Below are 11,542 nucleotides of genomic sequence, written 5' to 3' on the forward strand. Positions count from 1 at the left end.
CACCTAAAATTCAAATTGTACCAAACTTAGTACCATTTAGTACCAATAAGTATTAATTTGTTAAACTGAATCCTGACCCTAATCCTACATCCCTACAATGATCCTAACTCAAAACGTCATTGTTCCAGCTCTATCGGTTCATCCAAATCCAAATTCTACCAATTATAGTACGATTTAGTACTTTTCGTACACATAAGTAAAAAATTTCCAAAACTACGTACATATCCCAATCCTACACTCTGACGGTATTGTTACTTTAAATTTTCAGCATTACAACTCCGTTTTTACATTCAAATCAAATTTGTACCAAATATAGTACCATATAGTACTTTTCGTACACATGAGTACACGCTTTCAAAACCATCTCCTTAAATAGACTCTACATCTCAACCCTAATTCGCATTCCACATTTCAAGTTTTTAGGTCAATCCATCCACTTGCTACGATATTGTACCAAATTAAGTACATTATATTACTTTTCGGATAGTTATAGTTCGAATTTCCAAAAACCGTTTGCTACACCTATCCTACACTCAATCAGCGACCACCAACCCAAATTTCAGAGTTCTAGCTCTACTGGTTCGCCAAATACAAATGGTATCACATTATAGTACTTTTCGTACCATTCTAGTACGAATTTCCAAAAACCCAGCATTATCTGTCACCTTTGGACCAAGAGTGACCCTCACCCAAATTTCAAGATTCTAGCTTCGGCCGTTTCGTCTGGGCGTTGATGGCCTTTGAAAAAATATTGTTTAACAAAATCCACGCCTTGGATGGTCTTTGAAAAAATATTTTTTAAAAGAAATCTAGCCCATTGATGAATCTAAAATATATTTGCCTAAAAATATGCTAAATTTTTTGTGTTTTTATTTCAATTTCCGTTAGTAGTTAACTCAAACAAATATCAAGTTTGAAAAGCGATAATTAAGATGTTGAATTAATTAATCCAAATATGGTTATTTGCAGGCCAAAAAAAAAAAAAATGCACCCCTCTCCCTTTACGCTTCTTAGAGAAGAGCAGCATTCAATTTTTGATAATAATTTCCGTTATATGCTAACAGTAAATAACAGCTGTCAGAGATAACGGTAGATAAGAAATGCGCATGTCCATGAAATGTCAATGATATACCCCTAACTGTTATACTAACAACAAGAATAAGAAGAAGAATGAAAACGAAATAATTCAATTATACCACACACAGCAGCTGACAAAAGTGACAGGTCAAGACGGGACATAGGATATAGGAGCAACCAGAGAATATCAAACAAAACAAATGTTTGGTGGAAAATGGAAAAAATGGATAACTCCGAGGCACTAACGAAGAAAACCAACAACAGCGTGGACCTAACCAAACAGGAACAAATGAAACCGCGGTCATTTATACGGGGCACAAGTGGTCATTTATTGCAGCAATTGAATGAGTTTCGAAAAAGAGAACAGGTATGGATGAAGGGATGTGTGTGTGAGAGTGAGTGTTCCACACATACTCTCTGTATAGTATAGGTCCACACTTTTGATGTTTCCCAAAATATTAAAAAAAAAAAAATAATAATAATAAAAAATTCTCCTGTTTGTTCCAGTTCACTGATGTCGTCCTCTTGGGCTGTGATGGTACCCGCATATCTGCCCATCGTAACATTTTAGCTGCCGCCAGTCCCTATTTTATGGCCATGTTTAGTGGCCATTTTCCTGAAAGTGATCAACCTGAAATACATCTACCCGAAATCGATACGCAATGCCTGCAATTGGTAGTGGAATTTATTTACACCGGCCTGGTGGATATTAGCGATGATTATGTGCAACAGCTAATGCAGACCGCATCATTTCTACAATTGGATCATTTATCGGATATGTGTGGTGAACACATGGGCGAGCTATTGGATCCGGAGAATTGTTTGGGTTTCAAACATTTTGCCGAGAAGCAAAATAATCAGATATTGTTGGAAATGGCCAAAGATTATATTATCACACATTTTCAGGATGTTGTTCAGTGTGAGGAGTTCTATGAAATGTCCTATGAGGAGGTGAGTAAGGAAAATCGTAAAAAAAAACTTTGGATTTGACAAATATTTTTTACACATATCCAACTCTTGGATGGTCTTTGAAAAAATATTTTTTTGAAAAATCCAACTCTTGGATGGTCTTTGATTTTTTTTTTAACTCTAACCCTTGAGAATTTTTGAAAAATTATTATTAAAAAATCTATGTCTTGAAATTTTTTGAAAAAATATTATTTATAATCCTTGCCTTGTTTAGACTTTAAAAAGATATATTTTTTTTAAAAATCCAAGCCTTGAAAAAATATGTTTTTTAAATTCACGCCTTGAAAAAATATTTTTTTTAAAAAAATCCAAGCCTTGAAAAAATATTTTTTTAAAAAATCCAAGCCTTGAATAAATATTATTTTAAAAAATCGAAGCCTTGAAAAAATATTTTTTTTTAAAAAAATCCAAGCCTTTAAAAATATTTTTTTAAAAAATCGAAGCCTTGAAACAATAGTTTTTTTTTTAAATCCAAGCCTTGAAAAAATATTTTTTTAAAAAATCCACGCCTTGTGTGAGACCCAAAAAATATTGTTTTAAAAAATCCACGCCTTGTGTGAGACCCAAAAAATATTTTTTTAAAAAATCCACGCCCTGAAAAATTTTTTTGGTTTAAAATCAAAGCCTTGAAAAAATATTTTTTTAAAAAATCCTAGCCTTGAAAAAATATTTTTTTAAAAAAACCAAGCCTCGAAAAAATATTTTTTTAAAAAAACCAAGCCTTGAAAAAATATTTTTTTTTTAAAAAATCCAAGCATTGAAAAAATATTTTTTAAAAAAACCAAAGCCTTGAAAAAATATTTTTTTAAAAAATCCACCCCTTGAAAAAATATATATTTTTTTTTAAATCCAAGCCTTGAAAAAATATTGTATAAAAAAATCGAAGCCTTGAAAAAATATATTTTTTCTAAATCCACGACTTGAAAAAATATTTTTTAAAAAATCCAAGCCTAGAATTTTTTTTTAAATATACGCCTTGTAAAAATATTTTTTTAAAAAAACCACGCATTGAAAAAATATTTTTTTAAAAAATCTACGCCTTGAAAACATATTTGTTTTTAAAAATTCCAAGCCTTGAAAAAATATTTTTTTTAAAAATCCAAGCCTTGAAAAAATATTTTTTTTAAAAATCAAAGCCTTGAAAAAATATTTTTTTAAAAATCCAAGCCTTGGAAAAATATTTTTTTAAAAATCTAAGCCTTGAAAAAATATTTTTTTAAAAATCCAAGCCTTGAAAAAATATTTTTTTGAAAAATCCAAGCCTGGAAAAAATATTTTTTTAAAAAATCCAAGCCTTCAAAAAATATTTTTTTAAATAAAACAAAGCCTTAAAAAAATATTTTTTAAAAAATCCAAGCCTTGAAAAAATATTTTTTTAAATAAAACAAAGCCTTGAAAAAATATCTTTTTAAAATCCAAGCTTTGAAAAAATATTTTTTAAAATAAAACAATGCCTTGAAAAAATATTTTTTTAAAAAATCCACGCCTCAGTACATTAAAAAATATTTTTTTAAAAAATCAAAGCCTTGAAAAAATATTGTATAAAAATTCGAAGCCTTGAAAATTTTTTTTTTTAAAAAATCCACGCCTTGAAAAAATATTTTTTTTTTAAAATTTTTAAAAAATCCACGCCTTAATTATTGGTTAAAAAATGAAATATATTTTTTAAAAAATAATATTCTTAAAAAATCAAGCTTGGAGCTTCTAAGCGCGGATTTTTAAAGAATGAAAAAAAAAATAATTGGTACAATTCCGCACCTTTTTTAAGAATTCGTAAAATATTTTATTTCTTTTACAGTTGGTACCGATTCTCAGCAATAACGAACTCTTTATGCACTCCGACGATACCATACTCCAGGGAATTGTACGCTGGGCCGAATATATGCCCGAACAACGACTATCATATCTGTCACAACTCCTGCGCTTTATACATCCCATGTGTGTATCGGCCGAGGTCACCAGATCACTGACTACCCTTCAAAAGCAAAACGATTGCTCGCAGTGGCTGAGCGAAGTCCAACACTATGAGGGTAGCTCTGAATGGCGTATATTTTTGGTGGATAAAATGGGTCGAAATCCTGAGACATGTCGTTACGATCTGAAAACAGGAACAATGTTGACCCTGAAACCACCTCCGCGGCCGGCCTTTGCCATTAGCCTGGCAGCCCATAAAAATATATTGTACATTCAGGGTGGCAGTATTGGACGAAGTACAAATAATTGTTATTACTATAATATATATCGCGATCAGTGGCATGATCTGGCCCCGCTGCAGGTTAAAAGATCGCACCACCGTTCGCTAATTGTCAACGACTGCCTGTATGCCATTGGGGGAAATTCATCGAATGGCATTACAAATTCGGTGGAATATCTAAATTTGGCGACGAACAAATCGGATTTCTGTAAACCGATGCTGGTGCATCGCAGCTCCATGGGAGCGGTGGTCCATGGTGAATGTATGTATGTGATGGGTGGCGAAGAAGAGATACGCAGCTACAATTGCCTCGAACGCTATGATCCGCGAGAGAATTCATGGCAATTTTTGGCACCCATGAACGATGTGAAGGGTTACTGTTCCAGTGCCGTGTTGGGTGACAACATCTATTGCTGTGAAGGCTTGGGCATGTGCATGGAACGTTATGATATGCGTGCCAATCGTTGGGAGGTCATAGACTTCGGTGAAGAGCGGGAGTTTTATGAGATTTTCACCGTCGACAATCAGCTGTATTCAACATGTGGTGACTTCATTGCCCACTACGAAATGGACTCGAATCGTTGGATTGTCATCCATAAATTTCCCTATGTGCGGGATTGGGATTATGCTGTTGCTATGAATATGGTCAATTATGGTATCGAAGAGGACTGACGTTAATTTTGTTTTCTCCTCTCAAATTGTGTTGTTGTTTTAGGTTTAAGTTAAAAAATAAAATTAAAAAAATAAAAATAATAAAAACAAAATGATGTAGGAAAAAAATAATTAATCTTTCAGTATTTGAAATATAATGGAAATATTTAAATCGGAAGAAATATATATAGGGCTATATCTAAATCTGAACCGATTTTCACGAAACATAGAACACATCATTCTAGACTCAATTCAGTACGCTATGCCAAATTTCGTGCAAATCGAAAGATATATAGGGTCTTTGGTGCACCATTTACATTAAATCGGACGAAAATATATATGGGAGCTATATCTAAATCTGAACCGATTTTCACGAAACTTAGAACACACCATTATACACTCATTCATTACGCCGTGCCAAATTTCGTGCCAATCGAAATATATTTAGGGACTTTGGTGCACCATTTACCTTAAATCGGACGAAATATATATAGGGCTATATATAAATATGAACCGATGTTCACGAAACTTAGCACACATCATTCCAGACTTAATTCAATACGCTATGCCAATTTTCGTGCAAATCGAAAGCTTTTTAGGGACTTTGTGCACCATTTACCTGAAATCGGACGAAAATATATATGGAAGCTATATCTAAATCTGAATCGATTTTCACGAAAATTAACACACATCATTCTAGGCTTAATTCAGTATGCTGTGCTAAATTTCGTGGAAATCGAAAAATAAATAACTTTGGTGCACCATTTGTCTTAAATCAGACGAAAATATATATGGAAGCTATATCTAAATCTGAACCGATTTTTAAGAAAATTAGCACACATCATTCTAGACTTAATTCAGTGTGCTCTGCCAAATTTCGTGCAAATCGAAAGCTAGTTAGGGACTTTGTGCACCATTTATCTTAAATCGGACGAAAATATATATGGGAGCTATATCTAAATGTGAACCGATTTTTCCCAATTTCAATTGGGTTCGTCCTTGGGCCAAATGAATGAGCTGTGCCAAATTTCATCCAATTCGAATAATAAATGCAACCTGTACTTTGTTTACAATTTAACATGGACAGGCAGACCGACGGACGGACGGACATGCATAAATCAACTCAAAAAGTGATCCTATGCATATTGTCAAAAGGAACCATGGGTCTATCTCGATTATTCTTGCCTGTTACAAGCATATGCACAAAGGCATAATATCCTGTACCACAGTGTGGTGAAGGGTATAATTATTAAAGAAAACAATTGTTGAATTTTTAGAAAATCACGATATTGTACCTCCACAACAATTAGGGTTTCGCTCCAAACACAATACTATTCAACCACTTATCATAATATGAAATAATGTAAAAAACTGTTTTGATCTAGGTAAGTCAACTGCAATGGTCCTATTAGACGTCAAAGCTGCATTTGATTCCGTGTGGCATGATGATTTTATTCATAAGTTATCATTACTTATGGGGACCACCCTCCCATGCTCGGTACACTAATTCAAGAATATCCCTTTAAATTTTTAAGTGAAAATCTCAACAATTTTTGAAGATATAGCCGATTTATTGTGGCATCAAGTGACCGCAAGTGGGCTTATCAAACTCTCGTTTTTTTTTTTATTCCAACAGCGTTGTTGCGAATGGCGGACACGATAACTCAAAAACTAATAACCCAATCGAATCCAAATTTTGGGACGTTTTTCTGTGAGTGTATAGCTATCGTATGAACTAGGATAATCGAATTTTTATACCCTCCACCAAAGTATGGAGGGTATATTAGTTATGTTTTTTGCGTTTGTAACGCATCGAAATAATCATTTCCGACCCTATAAAGTATATATATGCTTGATCAGCGTAAAATTGTAAGACGATATAAGCATGTCCGTCTGTCTGTTGTAATCACTCTAGCGTCTAAACGAATTGAGATAGAGCCCCAAAATGTTGCATAGAGTCGTCCACGTTTAGGCATAGCTCCCATATAAGGGACCCCCAATTTTCGGTATTTTGAGGTTCTTGAACATGTTTTTCAAACGAATTCTCTGAAATTTGGTACTTTAAGTTCTTATTGGGTAGCAAATCTCCCCACAAAAATTTTTGAATATATGTCCATTTTTTCGGATAGCCCCTATATAGGGGTACCGCCAATTTTCAGTATTTTGGGGTTCTTGAGCACGTTTTTTAACCGAATTTGCTGCAATTTGGTATTTTGTAGTCGTATATGGTAACAAATCTCGCTACCAAAAATTATTAATATTCGGCCCCTTTGTTTGGATGTCCCCAAATTTTCAGTATTTTGGGGTTCTTGAGCGCGTTTTTGAACCAAATTCGCTGAAATTTGGTAAAATGGGCTCTTATTGGATACCAAATGTCTCAACTAAAAATTATAACTTTAGGTCCACTTTTTCTGGTAGCCCCCATATAACGGTACCTCCCAATTTTCAGTTTTAGAGGGGTTTTAGTACTTTGAGTTCTTATTGGGTATCAAATCTCTCCACAAAAAATTATAAATATAGGTCCATTTTTTCGGGTAGCCCTCATATAAGGGTACCCCCAATTTTCGGTATTTTGGGGTTCTTGAGCACGTTTTTCAATCGAATTTGCTGCAATTTGGTATTTTGTAGTCGTATATAGTAACAAATCTCCCTACCAAAAATTTTTAATATTCGCCCCATTTTTGGGTTAGAGCCCATATAACCCCCTTTTTTATATTCAAATATATAAAATACGTATATCTTCCGACTATACGTATGTAGCTCGAACTTATTCGTTTCCAGGCTAAAATACCGTTGTTGACACTTTTTACAAACATATAGTGAGAGGTATAAAAAATAGAAAATAGAAAAATAGAATAGAATATAGTGAGAGGTATAAAAAATAGAATATACGAAAGAAAGCAATTTCATTTGTTTTCAAAACCTACTGCACTGCCCTGAGTACTCAGGCAGTGCCGGTGCAATAGTGAGAGGCATAAAAAAAGATTCTATAGAATATACGAAAGAAAGCAATATCATTTGTTTTCAAACCTGCAGCATTGCCCTGACTACTAAGGGCAGTGCAGTAGGTTGGAAACGAATAAGTTCAAGCTACATACGTATAGTCGGAAGATTGCAAATTAATTTTTTCGGATAGCCCCCATATAAGGTTACCCCCAATTTTCGGTATTTTGGTTCGATAATGAACTATAGCCCGCATTTAGACCTAACCCCTGTGTGGAGTTTCCTGAACGATATTCCCATATTCGAACTTGAACTTAGTTTGGAAGAAATAATAAGTTTGGATGATATCTAAATATTTCGAAACGGATTTGGTCCAAAGAACCATGGGGTCTAGAACCAATATTTCGATGAGGCACATTTTCACCGTGTTAAAGTGTATACACCCTCATTAGCCATAAGGCAGAGGATATAATTATCCATTACAATTTTCTGAAATTTTTATTATGGTTTACATTATGGTTTATAGAATTGATTTTTAGAAATGTCGGTACAGATCCACTTTTTGATATATTCCCTATATATTCATTTCTAGTACCTGTCTATGGTGGATATATTGATATAGTTATACTCTTTGGTATGTTCCCTATATTTTCATTTCAAGTAACTATTGGTATATATATATATATATATATGATAGAGGGTATCCAAAGTTCGGCCCGGCCGAACAGATCTATTGCGCATACTTTTCTTTACTAAATAAACGGCGATGCAAGCTACATATGCTGCGCCGCATATACATACGTATGTATATACAGCCGGCAAATTAATAACCAATAACAAAACGTGTTGGATGCTCCGGGTAGCAAGTTGATTAGACGCAAACTAATCTATTTAAATAAATAAATAGAAAATAGAAAATTTTGTACTAAATCTAATTAATTTAATAAAAAAAAGCGATCGTCATTAAGTGAGGACCTATTATCCTGTAAGTAAATTAAAAAGTTATTATACCCTTCACCACACTGTGGTACAGGGTATTATGTCTTTGTGCATATGTTTGTAACAGGCAAAAATAATCGACATAGACCCATGGTTCCTTTTGAGAATATGCATAGAATCACTTTCTGAGTCGATTTATGCATGTCCGTCCGCCCGTCTGTCCGTCTGTCGCATTTATGATCCGAATTGGATGAAATTTGGCACAGCTCATTTGTTTGGCCCAAGGACGAACCCTATTGAAATTGGAAAAAATCGGTTCAGATTTAGATATAGCTCCCATATATATTTTCGTCCGATTTAATGTAAACGGTCCCTATATATCTTTCGATTTGCACGAAAATTGGCACAGCGTAATGAATTAGGTCTAGAATGATGTGTGTAAAATTTCAAAAATCGGTTCAGATTTAGATATAGCTCTCATATATATCTTCGTCCGATTTAAGGTAAATTGTGTACCAAAGTCCCTATATATCTTTCGATTTGCACGAAATTTGGCACAGTGTAATGAATAAGGTCTAGAATGATGTATGCCAAGTTTCGTGAAAATCGGTTCAGATTTAGATATAGCTCCCATATATATCTTCGTCTGATTTAAGGTAAATTGTGTACCAAAGTCCCTATATATCTTTCGATTTTCACGAAATTTGGCACAGCGTAATGAATAATAAGTCAAGAATGATGTATGCCAAGTTTCGTGAAAATCGGTTCATATATATCTTCGTCCGATTTAAGGTAAATTGTGTACAAAAGTCCCTATATATCTTTCGATTTGCACGAAATTTGGCATAGCGTACTAAATTAAGTTTAGAATGATGTGTGCAAAGTTTCGTGGCAATCGGTACAAATTTAGATTTAGCTCCCATATATATTTTTGCCCGATTGTAGGTAATTGGTGCACCAAAGTCGCTGGAAATCTTTTCATTTGCACGAATTTTGGCATAGCGTACTGAATTAAGTCTAGAATGATGTGGCAAAGTTTAGTGAAAATCGGTTCAGATTTAGATATAGCTTCCATATATATTTTCGTCCGATTTTATGTAATTGGTGCACCAAAGTCCCTATATATCTTTCGATTTGCACGAATTTTGGTATAGGGTACGTTGGTCAGCTAAGTACTTCGCTTTGTTACAAGAGATATTTGGGTTTGAAATGTTTTTTGTATAGAAGCAATAGCTTCTGGGGAGAATATCCCAACAAAAAACTAAGGGAACTTATGAGGATCAGTGGCGTGATCCGAAACTATAGTCTTCCCTGCCTTACCCCTCGGCAATCAATGCCATACATTCGCCACTAATAGATAGTTGTTTTTTATAAAAACAAAATACAAATGGTATCCCAAATAAACCGCCAACACTAATGAAGTACTGAATTAAGTCTAAAATGATGTTGCTAAGCTGCGTGAAAAGATCCATAGCAAGGCCGAATGACACAACGTACTGAAGTAATATAAATTAGTCTCTGGCAATTTTCCCTGAAATCGGTTCAGATATAGATATATAACAAAAATGCGCCGTCTGTTGGGATACTTATGTAGAATATACCCAAAAGTGGTGAAGGGTATCATATAGTCGGCCCAGCCCGACTTTACTACTTTCCTTACTGATTTTTTTATATTTTTGTGAAATACAGATTGTGAAAGTGAAAGGATTATCCAATGTCAAATCTTTAATAGATTTAAATATTTGTAAGTGTGTGAGTGACTTCTCCAAGTTAGTGCTTCCTTGAGTGCTTCTCAAACTATAAAGTCGTTTTTCTCGAAACAGTGTTTTTACCAATGGCGGGCATGACAACTTAAAAACTTATAATCCAATCGGTTCCAAATTTTAACCCGCTATTCTGGAGCTACATAGCTATCGTATGAACTAGATTAAATCCGATTGTTGAAGATCTTCCTTATGTTTTAACTTAGTTTATGGTTAAAGGTCCGCCATTTTGTGAATTTTTTGTTTATACGAGGAGCAGACATGTACTCATTCTAATGCCGCTGGAATTTTGGGATTTCGATGTTACATTGAGGACTTTTCTTTAATCACAAAAGCAACAACAACAAATATTTGTGGAGGAAGGTACCAGAAGGACAGCACCAACGGGTCCTACCTTCGGACTTTATCTAGACCTGGTAAATATAATTGGTTGTGTAACTTTGGGTTCAATTTGGGGCATTCCATTCGACTAATATTGAAATTAGTTAGTTTGAAAAATTTGACTATTTGTATGTGAGGTACCATAAGGAGGGGGCCAATGGGTCTCTCAAGAGTGGATCGTTGTTTCAATTGTTTTTCGACTGCTAATTGTCTTTGGTCCAAAGAAACATGGGTCCTAAAACCAATATTTCGATGAGGAACATTTTCACCGTATCGATGTGTATATAAGATACGTTCAGTCTACCTCTCTGAAATCGTTCCAACGATGCATCACTAGTAAAGGGTTCTGGAATCTGATAAAGACATTTTGATTCATTATAATATGATCAACGGGATATAGATGGCGTTCAAGTATTAATCTTGTGTTTCTCGGAGTTGACTCTTCTGGTAGTTTAGCTATTCGGTGGTAGTCACAACCGATATTCAGCAGGGTTCTCCCTCGAGGGCACCAAAAAATGTGCGTACGATTTTTTTCGCCTCAAAAATTAAATACATGTATTTCAATAAATGTTACCCAAATAGGTATTGCGTATCAAATTATAACGTTGAGCAATTTCAACTTTAA

At 34.1% G+C, this 11,542-nt stretch overlaps 1 protein-coding gene across 1 annotated transcript; it reads left to right on the top strand.

Moving 5' to 3' along the window:
• Positions 1 to 1,278: 1,278 nt before the first annotated feature.
• On the top strand, positions 1,279 to 4,921 carry LOC133337956 (kelch-like protein diablo). The gene is made up of 3 exons (XM_061546154.1): positions 1,279 to 1,444; positions 1,585 to 2,028; positions 3,845 to 4,921. Exons 1-3 carry the CDS (start codon positions 1,292 to 1,294, stop codon positions 4,910 to 4,912), a joined length of 1,665 nt encoding a protein of 554 aa, XP_061402138.1. The 5' UTR covers positions 1,279 to 1,291; the 3' UTR covers positions 4,913 to 4,921.
• The last annotated feature ends 6,621 nt before the right edge of the window (positions 4,922 to 11,542 follow it).

This window comes from Musca vetustissima, unplaced genomic scaffold (assembly GCF_032173495.1).
Source record: "Musca vetustissima isolate MV318-11 ecotype Yass unplaced genomic scaffold, APGP_CSIRO_Mvet_v1 utg21626, whole genome shotgun sequence".
Classification (NCBI taxonomy): Eukaryota; Metazoa; Arthropoda; class Insecta; order Diptera; family Muscidae; genus Musca; species Musca vetustissima.